The 25,802-nt window shown below is 35.1% G+C and overlaps 1 protein-coding gene and 1 long non-coding RNA gene across 4 annotated transcripts; one reads left to right on the forward strand and one right to left on the reverse strand.

The window, feature by feature from the left end:
* Window positions 1–375: 375 nt before the first annotated feature.
* LOC131643816 (coatomer subunit alpha-2-like) lies at window positions 376–5,102 on the forward strand. Its single transcript, XM_058914139.1, has 3 exons — window positions 376–786; window positions 897–1,391; window positions 1,762–5,102. Exons 1-3 carry the CDS (start codon window positions 579–581, stop codon window positions 4,713–4,715), a joined length of 3,657 nt encoding a protein of 1,218 aa, XP_058770122.1. The 5' UTR covers window positions 376–578; the 3' UTR covers window positions 4,716–5,102.
* Window positions 5,103–10,255: 5,153 nt separating this feature from the next.
* Window positions 10,256–12,859, reverse strand: LOC131614156 (uncharacterized). 3 transcript variants are annotated; one of them, XR_009287632.1, is made up of 3 exons: window positions 12,454–12,859; window positions 10,565–12,361; window positions 10,256–10,492 (listed from the first exon to the last, which is right to left on the reverse strand). It is a non-coding gene; the product is annotated as an uncharacterized LOC131614156 (long non-coding RNA). The 3 variants fall into 3 exon arrangements; XR_009287631.1 differs by having other exon boundaries at window positions 10,572–12,361; window positions 12,459–12,858; XR_009287630.1 differs by having other exon boundaries at window positions 12,459–12,858.
* Window positions 12,860–25,802: the final 12,943 nt, after the last annotated feature.

Below are 25,802 nucleotides of genomic sequence, written 5' to 3' on the forward strand. Positions count from 1 at the left end.
TAACACATGTCATATTTCTCGACTTTCTCTAATACACCCCCTACAGATGGGCCAAATGCTCATCAAATATCCCATGAATGAAAAATAAAAATGCACTATTTTTTTTTATGTCTATACATAATTGTAATAACTATTATAAAGTCACATACAACCGTAAATTCTTGTTGATGACGCCCAATCTAACAATTTCAACTTTTATAAATTGAATTAAGATTTATAGACAAAATGTTATATTCTAATAACTAGTCAACAATTTTGTTGAAATCATCATTCTCATCTCCTATTTTTCAACAAATCACAAATACACATATATTTTTTTTAAAATAGGAAGGTGAGAAGAAAAAAACTTAAGAAACAAGCAAGTTACTATTTGCAAAAAAAATAAATAGGTTTATGAGAGGACAGACTAGTAAATCGGATACGCTCGAGAAGAGTGTACCAACAAGGATCTCACTCCCCACCCAGATCTCAATCCTCCTCTTTCCCGATCTCCATTTTCCACCTTCTTCTTCCCTCAACCCAAACTCCCCAATCTCCAATCCTCCCCATAAACACCACTCTTAACCTGGATTTACAACATGTTGACCAAATTCGAGACCAAGAGTAACAGAGTGAAGGGTCTCAGCTTCCACCCGAAACGACCCTGGATCCTCGCCAGTCTCCACAGCGGCGTCATCCAGTTATGGGATTACCGCATGGGAACCCTCATCGACAAATTCGACGAACACGACGGTCCCGTTCGCGGCGTTCATTTTCACAATTCTCAACCTCTATTTGTCTCCGGAGGTATCATTATTCAATTCTATCACTCAAAAAATCATAGATCTATAGATTCGGTTAAATTAGATTAGGTTAGGTTGTTATTAATTGAATTTGAGATTTATTTATAATGGCAGGTGATGATTACAAGATCAAGGTTTGGAACTACAAACTGCATAGATGTTTGTTCACTCTATTAGGTCATTTAGATTACATCCGAACCGTTCAATTTCATCACGAGAGTCCTTGGATTGTGAGTGCTAGTGACGATCAAACCATTCGCATCTGGAACTGGCAGTCAAGGACCTGCATTTCTGTTTTGACTGGTCATAATCATTATGTTATGTGTGCGCTTTTTCATCCCAAGGACGATCTCGTTGTGTCTGCGTCGTTGGATCAGACTGTTCGCGTTTGGGATATTGGGTCGCTTAAGAGGAAGAGTGCGTCTCCGGCTGATGATATACTTAGGTTGAGTCAGATGAATACTGATCTCTTTGGTGGGGTTGATGCTGTTGTTAAGTATGTGTTGGAAGGTCATGACCGGGGTGTTAATTGGGCTTCTTTTCATCCGACACTGCCTCTTATTGTTTCTGCTGCTGATGATAGACAGGTTAAGATTTGGAGGATGAACGGTAAATATCAAAACATTCTTCGGTTATTGATTAATTGGGATATGACATTGTTTACATATAATAGCTTGCTTTACATTTCTTGTTTTGGATGTTAATATGTTATGTTTATTGCATTTCATAAATTCATATAGTATTGATGTGATTCTGATTATAATACTATCTTAACATGTGTTTGTATGTGTGGACAAACTTATATTACATGTATTTGTCGGGGGTTAAAAAAAAACTTGTGTCAAGTCAGTTATTGTATTGTAATTTGTATGCATTAAAAGATGAAATATATAGTGAAAGCGCAAAAAAAACTTGGTTTGGTATTATTTGAAGTGTGACTAGCTTCTGCTGCTAATAAAATAACTATCTGTTTTTTCAGACACAAAGGCATGGGAAGTAGATACTTTGAGAGGGCACATGAATAATGTTTCATGTGTAATGTTCCATGCCAAACAGGATATCATTGTGTCAAATTCTGAAGACAAAAGTATTCGGATATGGGATGCAACAAAGCGAACTGGAATTCAAACATTTCGCCGAGAGCATGATAGGTTTTGGATTCTCGCTGCACATCCTGAAATGAATTTGTTAGCGGCTGGTCATGACAGTGGTATGATTGTTTTTAAGTTGGAGAGGGAAAGGCCTGCGTTCACGGTTAGTGGGGATTCTTTATTCTACACAAAAGATCGGTTCTTGTGTTTCTATGAATTCTCAACACAAAGAGATGTACAAGTACTTCCATTTCGACGGCCGGGTTCCTTAAGCTTGAATCAAAGTCCAAAGACTCTTTCCTATAGCCCAACTGAAAATGCATTTCTTTTGTGTTCAGATGTAGATGGTGGATCTTATGAGTTGTATTGCATATCAAAGGATGGTTATGGTAGGGGAGATGTGCAAGATGCAAAAAAAGGTCATGGGGGATCCGCAGTATTTGTTGCTCGTAATCGGTTTGCCGTGCTTGAGAAGAGCACCAATCAAGTCCTTATCAAAAGTTTGAAGAATGAGGTTGTTAAAAAGAGCGCCCTTCCAATTGCCACTGATGCTATATTCTATGCAGGAACAGGCAACTTACTTTGTAGGTCTGAGGATAGGGTTGTTGTGTTTGATCTTCAACAGAGGATTGTCCTTGGTGATCTCCAGACCCCTTTTATCAAATACGTTGTCTGGTCTAATGACATGGAACATGTTGCTTTGCTTAGCAAGCATGCCATTATAATAGCTAGCAAGAAACTTGTGCACCAATGCACTCTCCATGAAACAATCCGTGTAAAAAGTGGAGCTTGGGATGACAATGGTGTTTTCATTTATACTACACTAAATCACATTAAATATTGTCTTCCCAATGGAGATAACGGGATTATAAAAACACTGGACGTTCCCATTTATATCACAAAGGTTTCAGGAAACATAATCTTTTGTTTGGACCGGGATGGAAAAAGCCGTGTAATAACTATTGATGCAACTGAATATATTTTTAAGCTTTCCCTCTTCAAAAAGAAATATGACCATGTTATGAACATGATAAGGAACTCTCAACTCTGTGGGCAGGCTATGATTGCTTATCTTCAACAGAAGGGCTTTCCTGAGGTGGCTCTGCATTTTGTGAAAGATGAAAAAATCCGGTTCAATTTGGCTTTAGAAAGCGGGAACATTCAAATTGCAGTTGCATCAGCCACTGCAATTGATGAGAAAGACTACTGGTATCGCTTAGGGGTTGAAGCTCTTCGCCAAGGTAATGCTGGCATAGTAGAGTATGCTTATCAGAAGACAAAAAATTTCGAGAGGTTGTCTTTCCTTTATCTTGTAACAGGCAACTCGGAGAAACTTTCAAAGATGTTGAAAATTGCTGAAGTGAAGTCTGACGTAATGGGCCAGTTTCACAATGCCTTATATATGGGTGATGTTCGAGAACGCGTCAAGGTCTTGGAGAAGGTGGGCCATTTGCCTCTTGCTTACATCGCTGCATCAGTCCATGGGTTGCATGATGTTGCTGAACGGCTTGCAACTGAACTTGGAGATAATGTTCCATCTTTGCCTGAGGGGAAAGTACCGTCTCTCTTGATACCTCCTTCACCCGTCATGGGTGGAAGTGATTGGCCCCTTCTTAGGGTTATGCGAGGCATGTTTGATGGCGTGTTTGACAATACAGGTCGGGGAGTTGCCGATGAAGAAGAGTACGAGGCTGCTGATGGAGACTGGGGTGAGGGTCTTGACATAGCTGATGTGGATGCCTTGCAGAATGGAGATGTTGCCGAAATTTTGGAACACGGAGAAGTGGCTGAAGAAAATGATGAAGAAGGTGGATGGGAGATGGAAGATTTAGAGCTGGGCCCTGAAGCCGACACCCCTAAAGCTTCTATTGGCACACAGTCTTCAGTTTTTGTCGCCCCAACACCTGGCATGCCAGTGAGCCACATATGGGTGCAGAAATCATCACTTGCAGCTGAGCATGCAGCTGCTGGAAATTTCGATACTGCAATGAGGTTGCTGAACCGACAACTTGGGATAAGGAATTTTGCCCCCTTAAAATCCATTTTTCTCGATCTTCATACTGGCAGTCATTCCTATCTGCGTGCATTTTCATCTGCTCCAATCATATCACTTGCAGTTGAAAGAGGTTGGACCGACTCATCTAGTACAAATGTGAGAGGCCCCCCAGCACTTCCTTTCAAATTATCCCAGCTTGATGAAAAACTTAGAGCTGGTTATAAGTTTTTTACTGCCGGGAAATTCACCGAGGCTCTTAAGACATTTGTTAATATTCTTCATACAATTCCTTTGATTGTGGTGGAGTCAAGGAGGGAAGTGGATGATGTGAAGGAACTGATTATCATAGTCAAAGAGTATGTTTTGGGTCTGCAGATCGAGCTGAAGAGGAGAGAAACTAAGGACAATCCAGTGAGACAGCAGGAGCTTGCTGCTTATTTCACTCACTGTAACCTTCAGGTGCCTCACTTGAGGTTAGCTTTGTTGAATGCAATGAGTGTCTGCTACAAAGCAAAGAACCTTGCCACCGCTGCTAACTTTGCTAGGAGGCTGCTTGAGACAAATCCCACCATTGAAAACCAAGCGAAGACTGCAAGGCAAGTGCTGGCAGCTGCGGAAAGAAATATGACTGATGCCACACAGTTGAACTATGACTTCCGAAACCCATTTGTTACTTGTGGGGCAACATATGTGCCAATCTATCGAGGACAGAAGGATGTTGCTTGCCCATATTGTACTTCCCGTTTTGTGCCAAGCCAGGAGGGGCAGCTTTGTGCTGTCTGTGATATTTCAGTGATAGGGGCTGATGCTTCTGGACTGCTATGTTCACCTTCCCAGGTACGCTGATCGAGCTATAAGACCAGGAGCATTTTATAAAATTTTGTTTCAGGTCAATTTTCAGCACTAGATAGATCCCTATTGTTCAGTTTATATTTTCATGGGACTGTGGTAGAAGCAAGAAATAGTTAAGAGGAATTACTTTTTTGCTCTTCAGCTTACTCTTTTGTTCAGTTAAAAGTGATTTTCAATGTAATAAATCCATTTCGTATCTTGAGGGTTGTTAGTTTTTTCATACACAAGAAAGTGAAAGGTTTGTACCTGGATCAAATTTATGATTATAGGCTTTATGCGTTTTTGTTTGGCAAAGTACATATCACTTGTATTCAATTGGGCTTCAGTCCCTTGGTTACAAGAATCATATTTCTTTGTAAAAACTCTTTATTTGATTGTCAATGGGTGTGATTTACTCGTGGCTTCTGGGTAAGGTTGCTCACTCACCGCCCTAAAGAATCTTGCACATTGCTACTTTCTGTACCTGCTTTAAAAGTAACTTTTGGTTCCTTCATCAGGCACTCCGTAGTCCTGACTGAGATAACTGGTTGAACCTGGCATTTTTAGAGTAATTATGTTTTATAAAAAAATCCTGGTTAATTATATTCCATTGCAAGTAAAATATTTGAAAGCTGGCCATTGTCGTTTTACTCAGCTCGAGAAACTAGTCTGTCTGTCTATTTGCAGTTTGTTGTGCACATATTAGAGAACTAAAGGAGACTTCTTACAATTTATGAAGATTCTAATCTCAATTGAACAATGACCCTCTTCCAACTATATGCTACTCTTCCCCCATTGTATATGTTTTTTTTTAATATGTTGTTACTTGTGATTTTCCCTAATTACATTACCTTTACTTTTTGACTGAAAAATAAAGAATGTATCATTCAAATTTGAAACCAAGAATGCAATCAGTTTGTCAAAGATCTTCCATCCAAAGAGTAAGGATTATAAACAGCAAACCTAAGCTAAAGAGGTGAGCCATTGCATTAGCTTCTCTTCCATAGTAGTTCCAAAATTAAACGGGGGGTAGAGCTGTCCCTCTTCATAAAGGTTCTAAGTTCAACGAATTTGATTTTGCTTATAGATTGAGTCATTCAGAAATAGCATATCCTTTGCGATTCTTAAGCAACATTTCATTCCTAAAGCCTCTGCAATATCAGCATCTGTATCATTCGAGTGTCTTGGTTATATTGTTGGGAGTATCAAAGTAATCATGTTCAGTGTCTGTTTATTTCTATTCAACAACCTCAACTCAACCTTCTCACAAGTCACAAGTGAGAATAAATAATGTCATTTAGGTTTGAATAGTTATGGAAGCATGGTTTTTTTGTATTATAAATTCTTTGAAATAATTACACAAATATTTATTTCTTAATTATTGTTAAAAATGCACTCTAAACAATGTTGTTGAAGTGTTTAACCCTAACACACTGGATCAGTCAATGAGGATTCCTACCACTCTTCTTTTGGACTTCATTCACAAATATTGGAGAATTTAATGTTTAAGAAATACTAGTAAATTTATTTAATATAGCACGGGTAAATTTATTTAATATTGAATAAAATTTAATTAGATACGTATAAATTAAAAATGAATGGTTTAATTATAAATGAAAAATGATCATATAAATTCAATTATATTAAATAATCATATAAAAAAAGATACCATAAGATGAAGATAATAAAAATGAAATATTAACATTTAAAAATAAAAATTATCTCTCAAATAATAGTAATTATTGATTAAAATAAAATAGCTACTATGTTGATAATGACCCGTGAAATAAAAAAATTATTTGATGCGATATAAAATATATTTAAAAACAAATGTAAAATAAACAATAATCATGGAAATTTAATTGTATTAAATAATAATAAAAAAATCGTGAGATGGAGAAAAAAATAAAAATAAAGATATTATCTCTCAAATAAAGACAGTGATTGATTAAAATAAAATAGACATTATGTTGATAGGGACCCGTGAGATAATAAATAAATAGAGAAAAAAATAAAATGAAAGTAAGAAAGTGTGAAAAAAATGTGAGAGAAATTTGAAATTTTAATTAAGATAGAGAAAATGTGTAATGATCGATTAAAAAAATTAAATATTGAGTTGATAGTGACCCGTGAAATAATTAAATATTTTTGGGGATAATAATTAAATGATCGATTATTAATATTTTTTGTGATAATAGATAAATTTAGAAAAATTAAAATGAAAGTAAGAAAGTATGGAAAAACGAAATATGAAAGAAATTTGAAATTTTTAGTAAGATTAAAATTTAAAAATATATTATTAATATTTTTTGTGATAATAAATAAATTAAGAAAAATTAAAATGAAAGTAAGAAAGTGTGAAAAAATGAAATGTAAAAGAAATTTGAAATTTTAAGTAAGAGAGAGAAGGTGTGTGTTTGGGAGAAAAAGTTGAATCATAAATATGCAATTGACACTTGGCAAAAAAGTTGATTTTCATTGGACAATAGAAAAGTGGTTGGGTGATTTTGTTAGTTACTATTTTGTCCAATTTGTAGTGTAATATTTTTTAGTGGGAAGGGTAATTTTGACACTTTGGTCAATTTCTTAGTAATAAATAGATAGTAGATTACACTATTTAAGTATCTTATGTCACATGTGTTACTTGCTTGTGTAAGTCTTATAGATCAATATTTTTATATTTTTTGAATTTATAATTTGAATTTGATTATTTATAATAAAAGATTTTTAATTATTTATAAGGATGTTATTTTCTAAGTATCTATTATAATAAAAGTCAACAAAAATGCATAAAGACTATTATTAAAATATATTAATGATTATATTTCGTATGCCATTAATATGAGAAATCAAGTTTTTACATTTGTATAAATATTATTAGTTGCAATATCATTAGAAGATTAATCCACTATGAAAATATTAAGTAACATTATTATGTAAGTGTAAGTTATTCTAATAGTAATAGTGATGTAAGTCATTATTATGTAAGTGTTAGTTATTCTAATCAAGGTTGTTAAAATCTCGATTTAAAACCTAAACTCTATAGATTTCACATTTTTAGGTCAGCATTTCGTGTTAAATCGCAGGTAAAAACCTTTTTATGTAAAATCGTATTCTGGAACGATTTTAAGTGATTTAAATCTTTCTAAAATCGGTGAAATCGTGTAAAATCATGTAAAATCATTGGATTTTACTCTTTGACCTGATTTTACTTTTTTTGTCAAAATTTATAAATCAAATTTTATATTTTGGCCCATAAAATTTTCTCTAAGGATTTTTAATTTTATTCACATTCATATCTTGGTTATAATATTAAATAATCTTTAATATTTAAACATGATGTTGTAGAAGGATTGAATTTTTTATTAAGTTGAAGAAGATGATGAAAAGATTTATTTTTTTGAACTTGAAAAACTTATGAAACTATTGTTTTTTTATAATAATTTGGATGTTATATTTTTATGATTTGGTGGGCAATTTATGTAGTTTGATACAAGTTTGTGAATATTACACTTTATTATGATGATATAATATATTTTTGCTTTATAATTAAGTTAAAATTTTAAATAATTAATGCATTTAAAATATTATGTAAGTATATATATGTCGTATATATAAATTTAATATAATTTTCATATGAGGTAAACTCTATGATTTTACGTTTCGATTTTACCTAGTCAAAAAGAGTCAAGATAAAAACTCGATTCTGACAACCTTCTAATAGTAATAGTGAAGTAAGTTATCATTCGATTTAAAATCACTATGGCCTATACATAAGAAGTTAATTGGGTACTCCATGAGTTATGCAAAGGTACATGAGTAACATAACTAAAATCTTCCTCCCGCATTCGCGAGAGCAAATGAGCAATATCCACATGTTCATTGATCGAGTATGACTATATACATGATCGAGTATGACTGTAAATGCATGACCGAGCTAAAATAAATCAATATGAAGTATTGAATCTATTTGCTGTTACTAATTATATTTGAATATAACGAGGGTGACATATAACGATAATCATATACATGATTATTATTATAAAAAAGTTACTATTTCATATTACTCTCTTCGTTCTAAATTTTTGTTGCAGATTAAGAAACAATAATAAATAAAAGAGAGAATTGTGACTTTACTAAATTATTCTGATTAACTATTGGTATTGGTGTATTCGAAATAACATTAATATTAAATGAGAAAACAATAAATTAAGAGTATTTATTAGAGGGTATAATTGGAAGATTAAATATAAAATTGTATTGGTAATGTAAAGTGACAAGTATTTTTGAACAAATTTTTTTCTTCAAATGTGACATTTATTTTGAAACAGAGGGAATACATAATATTATAATAATTTAGATTCATTATTTACAATATTAAATATATCATACTTTTTACTATTTATAATATTAAATCAGTAATTTAATAATGTTATTAATGTTACAAGAATCTATGTCACACAAATAAATACATGCAAGAGTAGTTTATGATCCGTTGATCCTCTCTTACGATGTATTGATGTGAAATAACAAGGTGCACCGTAAACTATAGTGCACCTAAGTAGTTATATAAATTGAACATGTATTCAGAGGTAATAGACACCCATTCACATATTTTTAAGGTGGTAGTAGTTTATGGTTCTTGTAAGAGAAATGCTAGGCTTACATAAAAAAAGCTACAACTATACCGTATGTATATATGGTTAGACTTGCCTTTGAATTTTTTTAATAATTATTCTTTTGCATAGGTTTCTGTGTCGCAAAAAAATTGTTAGGATAAAGCTAAGGTGTATATACAGTGTAATTGAATTTGGTGTAAGCATAACACATCTCTTCTTGTAATTCTATTGCTTTATGGGGAACTCAACTTTTACCACGAAGACACTTGATCATTTAAACTTGAGTTTACTAAAAAAAAGTCTCAACCTAGAGTAAACAGTAATACTTGCTGCCCAACATAGTGTTGGAGACAAATCGGAGGTCAACACTAGAGAACATTTTATATTTTGGACACACTTTCGTGAGAAACACACCTTACATTTCTTTTTTAATCAATGTGAGACTTCTTCTTTACATTTGATTTTCAACATTCCCTCTCGAGTGTGAGTCTATACACAATGCTCCCCCGTAGTTAATACTCTTTAACGGAACACCTATGGGACACGTTCTATCCATCACCTGTGGGTGGGGCACCTTCTATCCACCATCTGTGGGGTGTACTTTCAATACAAATAGGGTTGTTTTCAGTCCGGTCCGAGTATCTTCTCTCCTGAGGAGTGGACCAAAACCCTAATCGGGTAAACCGAGACCGAACCACAAGAGGGATGGTTTTTTTGGATCGAAACCGGTCTGATTTGTTCGGGTAAACCGAGACCGGACCAAATTTACATTACTTCCGTAGTGAAGACCGAGACCGGTCTGATGATTTTCGGCCGGGTAACCGGACCACCCGAAATATACAAAAAAAATGAAATTTCAGAATTATAACATAAAATTGATACATAATTTCAAACTGTATCCAAATGGTTTGAAAAACTAAATAATATTGTGCATAATTTTGATACACGTTGTATCACCATTGGACAAAATAACATTACATTGTTAAATCATAAGTTATGAAACTTATGTTTTCAAAATTGTACAAAATAGCATTACATTATATTAATGATGCCTCAGAACAATCTCATCATTGGCATTGCAAATACAAATCTTCAAGTTGCAGTTGTAGAAGAAGCGACACCCGGATCTTCACCAAAATAATATGTCAAAGGCTCATCTTGTGGTTCCTCAAGCTACAAATAGAAAATTTATTAGTGAGATAGAATAATAACCAATATACATATTAAATTAAAAAAGACACGAACAATTTACTTATAATTGAAGCAGTACAACCCTTCTTAATCTCATACTTCTCCTTCACCCAGCCACCTCCACAAAACACCATTTAAACTGTCTTAGTTTTCATAGATGATCGTTTCGGACCAATAATCCTTTTCCCAGCACTAAAAGTTGCTTCTGAAGCAACAGTTGTAATTGGAACAGTTAGGATATCCTTTACTAATTTACTAAGAACAGGATACTTGGCTGCATTCCCTATCCACCATGTTAAAACATCAAATTTAGCTTTAGGGGGAACTTTCAAAGGAGGGTCCTCAAGATATAATTCAAGATCAAATTTTGAATTATTATCACCCACAATAGTTTCTAAAAACCTCTCAAAATTCCTCCTACCCAATCCAAAAGTAAATCCTACTTCTGGACTTTCATATACAATATGAGTAATCTCATCATTCGTTCCATAGGTATCTTGATACAATTGGAAGAGGGAACTTAAGTTGTTAGACAACTCTTGTTCATAGGTAGTTGCTTGAGTATGATTTAGATACAAGAAGGGGTATACCCATTTGATGAAGATCATCTTATACCTATTGCATAAAGTAAAGTATAATGTAACATATAATGGCCTCGTAATAATTCACAAGGCAACATATAATGGCCTCAGAATTAATTTCATCATAGGCAATATACAAGGAGGTAATAGAATAGGTCTCAGAAACAAGTAAATACACAAGCAGGTAACAAAATAGGCCTCAGATAATTGATGTCAAATGAAGCGGATCAAATAGAATTCATCATAGGCACTATTAAATCACAACTAACAAGGCAACTTAATTGAATCAATAAGCACTATTAAGTCACAACTCAGAATATCATAGATTCATAGGCCTCAAATAATAACGAAGCAGACCAAACATAAATCATCATAGACCTCAGTTAACAAAAAAGCAGCCCAAACAGAAATCATCATAGGTTTAAATGGAGGAGGATTGATTAAGCCCATAATGTCATACATTATGTGACTTAATAATCCCTTTTAAGATAATTTCTTTTCCAATCCATAACCTCCCAATTTCTCTTCTAATCCATATCCTCCCAATTTAATCTGTATGTTACTATTTGTGTGACTTCATAGGACCCAATAATATTAGTATTTGGTCAAATATCTTTGTCTAATAAAACATAATTGGCTTCTGGCAAAGCCTTATGATTATCTAATATTATTGAATATTTTATCTCCATAAATTTTCCAATTATATTTAGATTAATACACTTGATTGAAAGACAAAATTCTTCAATCTCCCACTTGTCTAAGAACAAGTGTGTAATCTTCAAATTCCTTAAGTTGCTCAATGTCCAACTTGATGATATGGTGATATCCTTTTAGCTAGGAATTATGAGCTTTGTTGATGCGTTAAGTTGTAGATGTTGCTTAACAAGTCTTTGGCGCTCTGTACTTTGAGATTTATTTGCAACAACTGAATGACTTGAGAGCATTTCCTATTCAGATATAATAGGTAGAGAAAGTGGACGGTGTGATGGTTCGCCTTGGTGAGGATGTTGTGGGGATCTAAAGAACGAGAGAGTTTGGAATGCTCCTTGACCAACTTTTGGAATATCAGAATTTTTTTGTGTGGGTTTAGATGGATGATTTGGATATTTGGTGGAAAATGATGGGTTTTCTTAGAAATTTAGTAGGAATCAGAAGTCAGTTTTCACATACAACGCCACTATATTGTCAAGAACTAGAAATGAACAGTAACATAGCGATGATGTCTTGCTGCGGTGGATCAATACTTCAGATGCGACAGAGAAGAACTAGCCTACAAGGTCAGCACTCTAAAGGCTAAGTTAATGAGAAAAATCAAAAGTAATGTTTGAGAGAGAATGAATTTGAATACTTGAAATGACGCACTTTACCGTTATATACTAAAAGTTGTTGAAATTGCTCGTGTATAATGTGACGTGTTGTGCAGACAATCGTTAGATTGGATCAGATGGTGATTGATGTGTTGGAGAGAGGAATTACCTTCTTCTGATTAGAACGAATATCTACTAGTTATGTGTGCCTTTCAACTTGAGATTCGATTTTGGATATTTCTCTTTGAACCTTGCAAACAACTCAGAATAATATTACTCCTGCTATGTTAGAGGGAAAATTTTCATCTAAATCACTTATATCCCTCCTTATAACTTGTGGAATACTTAATTAACCTAAATCACTTATATCTCTCCTTATAACTTGTGGAATACTTAATTAACCTATTTTATAATCATCTTATTACTGACAATAATCGACACAGATAAAGTAATAAACACCTCATATAGAGACCATAATTTTTCTAGATCAAAGGGTGGCGTTTAACATTTGTTTAATAAATTTCTAATGTCTTTTAGTTTTAAGCAAATGACATAGTTAACGTCGAAAGCAACCTGATTCAAAAATCACAATTTGGCTTTTTTTTACTAGGTTTAAAACCCCACCATTGGAAGCATTAGATTTTAAAAGCCAACAAAATTGTTCAATAAACTAACACGTTAATATCATAATTTTTTACAATGCAAATGACAAATGACCATTTCGGTTTTCCAAGAGATCATTGTGTAAAATGATATATAGATTATCATAAAATCTACTTATATGATGACGTCAATTAAAAGTTATTAACATGTTATTGATTAGATATTTTAATAACAAGTGTTTCATAGAATATTTATTTATGAAACAAACGAAATTTGACTACTCTTATAAGAAAATTAATTTTATTTAATATTTTAATGTTTTTATATTTTTAACACACTAATTAAACATTAGTAGTTAAATCTTCGTAGGAATAATCCAACAATTCTTCTGCACTACTGAAATTTTTCTCAACTCCTAACATATTAACAACAAAAAATGCTTAAAAATCATATAATACAAAACATTATATATTATAGATAAAACAATAAAAAAATTAATTTATACATGGGTTTTTTAAGGTTTCAGTCTAAAAGGGCTGTAAAAATTTTGTAAAATAATTAAATAATTTTTTGTAAGATTTTTGTATTTTGGTTTTAGTCGCAATTTCAAAGTGTTTAGAATGACTTGGAATACAAGAAAAATGTCACAATATGTGTTTTATAGTTAGTTAGTTGGTTATGGTTTTTTGAACTAAATAAACACACCTTTCTATGTACTTCGTATCCATCATTCAATCAATTCACTTCTTTCTCAAAATTACTTTTATCTTTCTTTGACTCTTCAATTTGTGAAATAACTTAAAAATTAAAGTTGCCCAACAAATTAGTATCAGAGTTTGGTTTGATTCATAGCTTCCATCCATGGAAAATGTGAGCATAAACTCCAATTAATTCAAAGGCAGTCTACCTGTGTTAAAATTAAAAACTATGATATATGGTGTGTAACATCCCGATTTTTATTAATATTTTTAATTATATTAGTAATTATATTGTTTGGTGTTTTTAATAATAACTTATTTATTTAGTTATTATGTGATATAATAATTATTTAAGTATTTAATTATGTGAGTGTTTGTGTTGTTTGACTTAATTGAGTTATTAGAGAGATATAACTAAATGGGCCTAAGTGATAGAAACATAATGGATGGATTGGTGGGTTAAGCCCAATTGACATAAGTGAGATAGTAAGAGAAGGTTAGGGTTTTAGAGGTTACTATTTTCATTTGGGGGAAAAGATAGGAAGAAGAGAAAAGAGGCAAAAGGGAAGAGAACAATGGTGGGAGAGAAAAGCTAGAAGAAACCTCATTTTCGCAGCAAGTTTTAGCATTGAGTCACCTTAGCAAAATGGATGTATCTCTCAATCCAACCGTTGGATCGTCGCGTGGTTTTGACACAACGTTCCTGACTCATAGAGGTAAGTTCTGACCGGAGCGATTTTGATTTGGAGGATTTTAAGTTCGTCTGATAAGCTGATTTCCGAACTGGTTTTTAGGTGTGTCTCCAAATTATGTTTGAAGGATTTATTTTGGAGAAAAGCTTAGAGCTATGGTGAAAGATTTCATATTTGCCAAGGTAAGGGTGGGGTTCTTTCATGCTAAAGGGTTGTATGATAGTATGTTATAGTGGGTTTAATTCTATACTTTGATATCCATGTTCTTCTATGTTGCAATTTTGGGTATTTGATGATTGTTGGAATGTGATAATATAAATGTGATAAGTTGTGTGCAATTGATAATCTATGTGTATTAGATTGTTATGTTTGTTGTGAGTAAACCATTGATAGTGAAATAATGGGTTTTGTTATAGAATTGGAAAATAATGGAATAGAAATATAATAGTTGAATTGAAATTAATATAGTTTAATTATTAATTGGATAGTTAAATTATTAGTTGAATTGATTCCAATAAGTCTATGTGATTGGAATATACTTGAACTTGGACCAATTATTCGGTTTATCGGTAAATTACGGTATTTTGAGAAATTGTTTGTAATTGTGTTTTGGCTTGAATATGTATGTTGAGAAATATATATTGTCATGCCAATGATGTTGTTTTGATATTGATTCTTTATGGTTAGTTGGTTAGCATTAATTCTAATGACTAATTGCTTGATGTTGAAAATGTGTGTTCATGTATAATTGACAAAAATGAGAATTAACATGAGATAGTATGATTACTAGTGTTAATTGGATTGTGTGAATCGTAATTGATTAATTGGCCTCTCATATGTGAATGATGTGTGTGTGTTGTGAATGTTGTGTACAATTGGTGGATAATTCATAGAGTTGAATTGTTGTGATATGTGGAAAGTTAAGATGGTAGAGATGATCTTAATTGCATATATTTGTGAGATTGTACATACATTCATATCATAGTGTGTCTTGAAACATAGGTGGAATTGCTTTGAAACACAAGCGTGGCTTGGATTCTAGAGTGAATCGGAAAGCGGTAAACTATATGTTTACATTTGGTGGCTTTGGTCTTGTCCGGATCTGAAGCGTGGCTAGATTCTATATGAATCGGAAGCGGTGGAACTTTGGGTCCATATTGGGTACCACATGCATAGAGTCACATGTCTTGCATTGAGTTACATTGGAGTTATGTGATGTTTGAATATATGTAATTATGTGATTAGGTGATTGTTATGTGTGCATGAGATGTGATAATTAAATTTGGTGATGTTTGATACATGATTTTGGTGATATATGTAAATGAAACGTATATGATGAGAATGCAAATATATATATGTATTAATGATATATGTATATATGTGGAATATATGAACCATGTTTTGCCATTGTTGATAGTTGTATTAATTTACGTTGTGATTATGAAGTATATGTTATTATGTGCTTGAATGACATACTTGTAAACTTGAATACATTGTTATAGTTGATAGTTAACATTATTGTTGTGTATGATTTTATCTTTGCTATATGTATTATCATACTTTCCTTTATAATGTTTGATATCTCACCCCTTCTGCTGATGTTTCCCCTACCATGGGAAATGGGCAGGTACTCAAGTATAGCTGTGGAAGTTTGTAGATTCACCGTGTCTGGTTGGTGTGTCGCTCTGATACGTAGCACTCGGGGGTTGTCTATATTGTTGTTTCTATGTTGTTCATGTTTTAGTTGTTGAGTTCCAAATTGGATAATGAGAAGTACTATGATGTTTGAAGTTGTTTCCGATTAAATAAGATGATTTGTTTATAAATTCGAATGTTATGATTCCGCTGCATATTAAAATGAAGTTGGTTTGTCTAAGAGCTGTTATAGGTTGTTTTGTGCTTCTCTGAGATTAAAGTGCTATGTATCTGTTTATGAGTTGTTTATAGGAAGTAAATGTGATATCCCAAATGCATTGTTGATAGTTTTTAAAATACTCTGATTTCTCGCATGATATTTTTGGGTAGAATTTGGGGTGTTACATTAGTGGTATCAGAGCCTGGTTGGTCCGTCCGGCCATGTTGTCGAGTCAGTTGAGTTGTGTGACAGTTGAATGATGTTAGTGTTTTATTCCTTAGTATGCGACATGTGTGTGAAACACTGTTGGTACTTGTTCGTTTTGTTGCAGGGTTAGTTTGAGCGAAGTAGGGAAGAAGCTGTGCTTCTTGGATATGTTTCAGTTGTAAGTTTTTGGTGCAATATATTTCTTAAGGAGACAGAGCAAGCAATGTAGAAGTTTGTTGGTTTCCGAATTCGAAGGTAACATGGATTTAAGATTTTGGTTGTTTAACAAGTCGGAACGTCTTGGAATAAGGACAATTGTTATAAGATGGAATTTAGGAAGTTGTCATATTCAACATTATTGGTGGACTGTGAAGTTATCAGTTTAAGTAACTGTTGCGTAGGATGTTGACGTAAGAATAATTATTAAGCGACGAATTACGGTAGACCTTGTCAAGGGATCCTTGGCAAGAGATTGGAAAAGTTGTCGAAGTTGTTGGAACGTTCAAGTCGGAGTTAGAAATGCGAAGGGACGAGTATGATTCCAAGAATAAAAAGTGTTGATAGTGGTGTAAAGGAATTATGTTCTAATGTTATCACAAGGTGTGTGTTAGCATGTTCAGATGATTTTGGGAGTTAATGAAGTATGGTACTTTTGGTGACGTAAAGGATTCTATTGCAGTTAAGTAACGATGGTTTACGCTACCATTATGGTTGTCGGCTATCTATTGACAAATTGAGGAACTGATCACCCTTAATCTCTTGTTGATAGTAGACGGAATCGTATTGGAATGAGATAGACTTGTCTTACCAGCTTGATAATATTGGAAGTGAATAAGTCTGTGCAAGATGGTGCGATGTTGTTTAGGTTGTTTGCAACTTTGGATGTTCATGAGGAAATAACGATTGGGGGATTATCGATAGCTGGCGCATTTGCATAAGTGTTTCCTGAAGATGTAAGTGATTTACCGTCAGAAAGAAAAGTTGAGTTTTCGATCGATTTAGTTCCTGGAACTAGTCTTGTATCGAGGACTCCATATAGGATGTCTGCTTATGATGTTGAAAGTGTTGAAGAGTCAACTTGAAGATTTGTTTGAGGAGAGGTTGATTCGTTCGAGTGTGTCGTCTAGAGGTGCATATGTTTTTGTTGGTTAAGAAGAAGGAAGGTTTTGCAAGGCTTTATGTTGAAACAAAAAGGACAAGTTGTAGCTTATGCTCCAAAGCAACTTAAGATTCATGAGAGAAATTATCTGACGCAAGATTTTGAGTTGGCCGCCGTTGTTTTTGTTTTAAAACTTTGAAGGCAATACTTATTTGTGTTAGAACAAGATTTGTTCTTATCAATTATCTTAGTTTTGATGATAACAATAATATGAATTTTGCTTAAGATAATATGGTACTCTAATCCAATGCAATTTCCCTTTCAGGAAATATACATAAAGAGTACGCATAATTCAGCGCTCAGAAGTTGTGTCTCAAATGGTTCAGCATGCAACATCAGAACATGGTCTGGCAAGACATCAGAAGATGGTCGAAGCAGAATCAGAACATGGGTCTATGGAAGCATCAGAAGAACATGAGATCAGAAGCACTGAAGATCAGAAGATGGTATCACGCTCAGAAGCACTTCAAGGTCAGAAGATCAGAAGATGCTATGCACCAAGCTGTTTGACTCTGATGATATTCAAACGTCGTATTCACAAACATCAGATCAGAAGGAAGTACAGGTGGCAGACTACGCTGACTGACAAAAGGAACGTTAAAAGCTACTAAAGGCTACGTCAGTAGACACAGCGTGAACAAGGCTCGAGGTAGTTGACAAAAGCGTATAACATTAAATGCGATGCTGTACGGAACACGCAAAGCATTAAATGCACTCAACGGTCATCTTCTCAACGCCTATAAATATGAAGTTCTGATGAGAAGCAAGGTTAACGATTCTGCACCAAAACAACTTATATCAAACTTGCTGAAACGCTGTTCAAATCTAAACTCAGAATCTTCATCTTCATCAAAGCTCACTACATTGCTGTTGTAATATATTAGTGAGATTAAGCTTAAACGTTAAGAGAAATATCACAGTTGTGATTATCGCTTTTAAGAAGCATTTGTAAACTCTTAGAATTGATTACATTAAGTTGTAAGGAACTAGAGTGATCGTGTTGATCAGAATACTCTAGGAAAGTCTTAGGAGTGAACTAAGCAGATTGTAACTAGAGTGATCAGGTTGATCAGTAGACTCTAGAAAAGTCTTAGAGGGTATCTAAGCAGTTGTTCCTGGAGTGATCAGTGTGTGATCAGAAGACTCTGGAAGACTTAGTTGCGGACTAAGTGGAAAACCATTGTAATCCGTGCGATTAGTGGATTAAATCCTCAGGTTGAGGTAAATCATCTCTGCGGGGGTGGACTGGAGTAGCTTCGTTAACAGCGAACCAGGATAAAAATAATTGTGCAATTTATTTTTATCGTCCAAGATTTAAAGTCACACTTATTCAATCCCCCCCCTTTCTAAGTGTTTTTCTATCCTTCAATGGGCATCAGAGCGCCGGTTCTAAGGTGCAAGCACTTAACCGTGTTTAGAAAAGATTCAGGAAGAGAAAAACGCTTCATTTAAAAGATGGTTGATGAAAGTGAAAAGTCTACACCTACACCTGCATCTACATCTGGCTCTGCTGAGCAATACAACGGTAACAATGGTTATACTAGACCGCCGGTATTTGATGGTGAAAACTTTGAATACTGGAAAGATAAACTGGAAAGTTACTTTCTGGGTCTAGATGGTGATCTATGGGATCTTCTAATGGATGGTTACAAACATCCAGTAAATGCCAGTGGCGTGAAGCTGTCAAGGCAAGAAATGAATGATGATCAAAAGAAGCTTTTCAGGAATCATCATAAATGTAGAACTGTTTTGCTGAATGCTATCTCTCATGCTGAGTATGAGAAGATATCTAACAGGGAAACGGCCTATGACATATATGAGTCCTTGAAAATGACTCATGAAGGAAATGCTCAAGTCAAGGAGACTAAAGCTCTAGCCTTAATCCAGAAGTATGAAGCCTTCAAGATGGAGGATGATGAAGACATTGAAAAGATGTTTTCAAGATTTCAAACTCTTACTGCTGGATTAAGAGTTCTTGACAAGGGATACACCAAGGCTGATCACGTAAAGAAGATCATCAGAAGCTTACCCAGAAGATGGGGTCCTATGGTGACTGCATTCAAGATTGCAAAGAATCTGAATGAAGTTTCTCTGGAAGAGCTTATCAGCGCCTTGAGAAGTCATGAAATAGAGCTGGACGCAAATGAGCCTCAAAAGAAAGGTAAGTCTATTGCATTAAAATCAAATATCAAGAAATGCACTAACGCTTTTCAGGCCAAAGAAGAAGATCCTGAAGAATCAGAATCTGAAGAAGAAGATGAACTGTCCCTGATCTCCAGAAGGCTAAATCAACTCTGGAAGACCAAGCAAAGGAAGTTCAGAGGCTTCAGAAGTTCAAGGAAATTTGAACGTGGAGAATCTTCTGATGAAAGAAGATTTGACAAGAAGAAGGTCATGTGCTATGAATGCAATGAGCCTGGACACTACAAGAATGAATGTCCAAATCTTCAGAAGGAAAATCCCAAGAAGAAGTTTCATAAGAAGAAAAGTCTTATGGCAACCTGGGATGAGTCAGAAGATGATTCAGAAGATGAGCAGGCCAACTGTGCGCTGATGGCGACAGAAGATGACGGATCAGAATCTACATCAGAATCAGATTCTGAAGAGGTATTTTCTGAACTTACTAGAGATGAGTTAGTTTCCGGATTAACTGAACTTCTGGAATCCAAGTCTCAGATTTGTATTAAATACAAAAAGCTGAAAAAGCTATTTGAATTTGAAACAAAGAGGCTTGAATTGGAAAATTCTGAATTGAAAGATAAACTTTTAAAATTATCCAATGATGTTGGATCTCCTTCTAATTCAGAAAAATCCACTCCTAGTCTAAACCATATTCTGAAAGAATATGATTTAAGTTTCAGGAAGTTCTTATCTAGAAGTATTGGCAGAAGTCAGCTAGCTTCTATGATATATGCCGTATCTGGAAACAAAAGAGTTGGCATTGGTTATGAGGGTGAAACCCCATACAAACTTGAACCTGTTGATGAAATGAAACTCACATACAAGCCATTGTATGATCAGTTCAAGTATGGCCACTCTCATGATATTAGGCACACTTCACATGCACAAAGTTTTCACATAACACACACCAAGAAGCATGTGACACAACCTAGGAAATATCATGAAACTCATATTAAAAATTATCATGCTGTTCCTCCTATTGCTTATAATGTCAAACCCAAGTTCAATTAGAACTTGAGAAAATCTAACAAGAAAGGACCCAAGAAAATGTGGGTACCTAAGGATAAGATTATTCCTATTGCAGATATCCTTGGCTGCAAGAAGGACAAAGCACAACATGTCATGGTACCTGGACTCTGGATGCTCACGACACATGACAGGAAGAAGGTCTATGTTCCAAGACCTGGTGCTTAAGTCAGGAGGAGAAGTCAAGTTTGGAGGAGATCAGAAGGGCAAGATAATTGGCTCTGGAACTATAAAGTCTGGTAACTCTCCTTCCATTTCTAATGTACTTCTTGTAGAAGGATTAACTCATAACCTCTTATCTATCAGTCAATTAAGTGACAATGGTTATGATATAATCTTCAATCAAAAGTCTTGCAAGGCTGTAAATCAGAAGGATGGCTCAATCCTATTTACAGGCAAGAGGAAGAACAACATTTATAAGACAGATCTGCAAGATCTTATGAGTCAGAAGGTGACTTGTCTTATGTCTGTTTCTGAAGAGCAGTGGGTCTGGCACAGAAGATTAGGTCATGCTAGTTTGAGAAAGATCTCTCAGATTAACAAACTGAATCTGGTCAGAGGACTCCCTAATCTGAAATTCAAATCAGATGCTCTTTGTGAAGCATGTCAGAAGGGCAAGTTCTCCAAACCTGCATTCAAGTCCAAGAATGTTGTTTCTACCTCAAGGCCATTAGAACTCTTGCACATTGATCTGTTTGGCCCAGTCAAAACAGCATCTGTCAGAGGGAAGAAATATGGATTAGTCATCGTAGATGATTATAGCCGCTGGACATGGGTAAAATTCTTGAAACACAAGGATGAGACTCATTCAGTGTTCTTTGATTTCTGCATTCAGATTCAATCTGAAAAAGAGTGTAAAATCATAAAGGTTAGAAGTGATCATGGTGGTGAATTTGAGAACAGATCCTTTGAAGAATTCTTCAAAGAAAATGGTATTGCCCATGATTTCTCTTGTCCTAGAACTCCACAGCAAAATGGGGTTGTAGAACGAAAGAATAGGACTCTGCAAGAAATGGCCAGAACCATGATCAATGAAACCAATATGGCTAAGCATTTCTGGGCAGAAGCAATAAACACTGCATGCTATATTCAGAATAGAATCTCTATCAGACCTATTCTAAATAAGACTCCCTATGAATTGTGGAAGAATAGAAAGCCCAACATTTCATATTTCCATCCTTTTGGATGTGTATGCTTTATTCTGAACACTAAAGATCATCTTGGTAAGTTTGATTCCAAAGCTCAAAAGTGTTTCCTTCTTGGATATTCTGAACGCTCAAAAGGCTACAGAGTATACAATACTGAAACATTGGTTGTAGAAGAATCAATCAATATCAGGTTTGATGATAAGCTTGGTTCTGAAAAACCAAAGCAGTTTGATAATTTTGCAGATTGTGATATTGACATATCAGAAGTTGTTGAGCCAAGAAGCAACGCATCAGAAGCAGAGCTTCTCAGAAGCAAAGAATCTGAAGATCAAGTATCAGCTTCTCTGGAGAATCTAAGCATTTCTGAAGAACCATCTGTCAGAAGATCATCCAGACTCATCTCTGGTCATTCAGAAGATGTCATTCTTGGAAAGAAGGATGATCCAATCAGAACAAGAGCATTCCTTAAGAACAATGCAGACTGTCAATTAGGTCTTGTATCTTTGATCGAGCCAACTTCTGTTGATCATGCTCTAGAAGATCCAGACTGGATAATTGCTATGCAAGAAGAACTGAATCAGTTTACAAGGAATGATGTTTGGGATCTTGTTCCTAGACCAGATGGATTTAATATAATCGGGACAAAATAAATCTTCAGAAACAAGCCCAGAATGAGAAGATAAGATACTCTTATATATAAGTATCTTCTGAAATGAAATTACTTTTATAAGAAGTTCTGGTTGAAATCAATTAGAAATTGTGATTCAGTTATTACTAACGTTTTATTGTCTAAGTTGATTCAGAATCTCTTTAAAAGCAAGACAGCTATAACTGGCTATCCAGATGGTAAACACGTGTTCACTATTTCTGGACAAGCGTGCGTGCAGTTGAGGGGACGTCTACTTAGGTAACTGTGCAAATCACGTCTTTTGTCATTATTATCTCTCCTCAAGTCACGTAACATTAAATGCTTTTCATCATTTACTCTCTTTCAGTTTTCTTTTTATACTCTTCAAACGTTTCTTTTCCCTCTCATATTTCTCTCTCTCTGCATTCGGTTTCTTTTTCGTCTCTCTCTCTCTTTTCATATCATAAACCCTAGCAGTTTCCAATATCTGAAAATTCATCATGAATCCATCGTCAAGCTCTGGGAATCAAGACAATGATAGGAAACAAAAGAGAAAGGCATCTGCTGAACCAGAAACCAAACCTAAAAGAGTTAGGATCTCCTATGACCCTCTCAAAGTGTATCAACCCCTTGACGGTTCCCCTCAATCAACCCCCTCTTCAAAGACCTCCACCACCTCTTCCTCCTCATTCATCCTCTCAGAACCACCTTCTTCACCATCTGATATCTCCTCTCCTTCAACCCTTCCATCCGATATTTCTTCACCTCTCTCACACCCTTTTCCCACCAGAACACCTAATCCCTATAGTGTTGTTCGTCCAGACTTCAGATTCACCATAATCCCTCCAACCCCTTCTACTCAATCCTCTCTGGAGCGTTTACATTCTGATGTAAACGGCTGGTTGGAGATCCTGGGTGCTGCCTACCTTAACCATCTGGATATGTATGCTATGAGCAACCTCTGGGATACCTTTCTTCAGGACTTTCTGGTGAAGGCTACTGACACTAAGAGAAGGATCTTGTCTGAAGCTCCTGGTCCTCGTGGTCGTCAGTTGGAAGTGGGTGAAAGCAGCCACCACTGTCTCATCAGGAACAGAAGCGTTCTTGAAGAGAAGATACCTGCAGATGAGTTGGAAGAAGAAAATCTCTGCAGAGATATCGTGGTGTGGAAACCCCGGTCTTCTGTGCTCTGGTTTCCTGTGCTGACTGGAGATTTTCAGTGGCTGTTCAACTGGTTCAGAATGAACCCTTCTGAAAAAGCACCTCTCATGGTCTTTCCAGTAGTGGTTTATCGTGCTGAAGTTGCTGGTCCTACTCCTCCAACAAACCTAGCAGCTATTCTTCAAGCATTGGAAGATGGAACTTCTGAGCTGCCTGAACCAGAATATGCCAAGGCTCCTTCTGAGTCAGACTCAGATGAGGAAATGGAATATGCACAAGCTGAAGATCTTCCAGAAGATCACCCTGCTGAGATTGCTGTCCCTCTGGGCAGAAATACTGGTGCTTCTTCTTCTGGTGAAACCTCAGCTCTGATGGAGACCTTGGAAACTCTTCATCAGAATCAAGCTATGCTGGCTTCTCGTTTGGACGCGCAAGAAGCAGCCAATGCTGAGTTTCGTTCCTTCATGACAAGGCAAGCTACAAGCACTGACGGGATTCATGATGTTCTGGCGCGGATTGTGCGTAGGCTAGGATCTTAGTCTTTTGGTCTTTGTAGTTTCCTTTCCTTGTTGCATCTGTTTTCCTGCATTCCTGTCTTGTAAACCTTTTTTGATTATCAATGAAAAAGTTTCTTTGATTTACATTCCAGTGATTCTATTTGTCGTTTTATGCATCTGAATCTTTTTAAATATTCTTTTTGATGTTATGACAAAAAGGGGGAGAAGATAAATGATAAATGATTTGATTAAATCTATCAGTTGCTGGGTAAAGCTCCCACACATTCACTAACAAGAACTGCAAGTTCTATATGGTTTAAGTGTTTTGCAGGTATAAAGAAGTGAAGAAAATCTTCAGAAGCAAACACTAGAAGCAAAACCATAAGAAGCGTTATTCTGTAAAAGGAATAAGCTCTTGGAAACTGAAGCAAGCTGAGTGCTGTCAAGCTTCAGAGATCAGAAGCAAGAAAGAAGAATGAATCAGAAGCACTGATAATAGAATATCATTGTCTATCCTGTTCTGACAAAATTCTATTTGCTCTGATACATATAATGTTATGGCTCTGATACATTATTTGCTCTGATACATTATTTCAGCCTATATGGCTCTGATACATATAATGTGTTCAAACATACATTTTATGTTCTAACTCGTTCATGCTGACTTTTGTCGTTTAGTTTTTGTTCTGTAACATTTCAGGATGTAGAGATGCTCTGATGATGCTCTGGTACATTCAACAATGTTCTGATACAAATCTAGCATGAAGTGATGTTGGTAGACATTCAAAGTTCTGAAGCTATCCGAGGGAAGCAGAAATCAGAAGATATGAATGTTCTAAAAGATCCAGAAAACTCAAGTTCTGAAGCTGTCCTGAATGGAAGCAGAAGTCAGAAGCTGTGAATGTTCTGAAGATCAAAGAAATTCAAGTTCTGAAGCTGTCCACGATGGAAGCAGGAATCAGAAGCTGTGAGTGTTCTAAGGATCTAAAGAAATTCAAGTTCTGAAGCTGTCCAATGGAAGCAGAAGTCAGAAGCTATGAATTCTCTGAAGGCAGAAGCTTATATGATCGTCTCTACCGAAATAATCAGGGAAGTCTTTTATTAAAGTTCTTCGAGTATTTATTTCAGGGGGAGATTATTTATCTCAGGGGGAGATTGTTGATCTCAGGGGGAGACATATTCATATGCTTATGCTATAGCTGTGTAATTTGTCTTTTGCCGTCCACTCTTTCTGATCGCAAATTCATATCATTTATATATGTTTTTGTCATCATCAAAAAGGGGGAGATTGTTAGAACAAGATTTGTTCTTATCAATTATCTTAGTTTTGATGATAACAATAATATGAATTTTGCTTAAGATAATATGGTACTCTAATCCAATGCAATTTCCCTTTCAGGAAATATACATAAAGAGTACGCATAATTCAGCGCTCAGAAGTTGTGTCTCAAATGGTTCAGCATGCAACATCAGAACATGGTCTGGCAAGACATCAGAAGATGGTCGAAGCAGAATCAGAACATGGGTCTATGGAAGCATCAGAAGAACA

Source organism: Vicia villosa, linkage group LG1 (assembly GCF_029867415.1).
Source record: "Vicia villosa cultivar HV-30 ecotype Madison, WI linkage group LG1, Vvil1.0, whole genome shotgun sequence".
Classification (NCBI taxonomy): domain Eukaryota; kingdom Viridiplantae; phylum Streptophyta; class Magnoliopsida; order Fabales; family Fabaceae; genus Vicia; species Vicia villosa.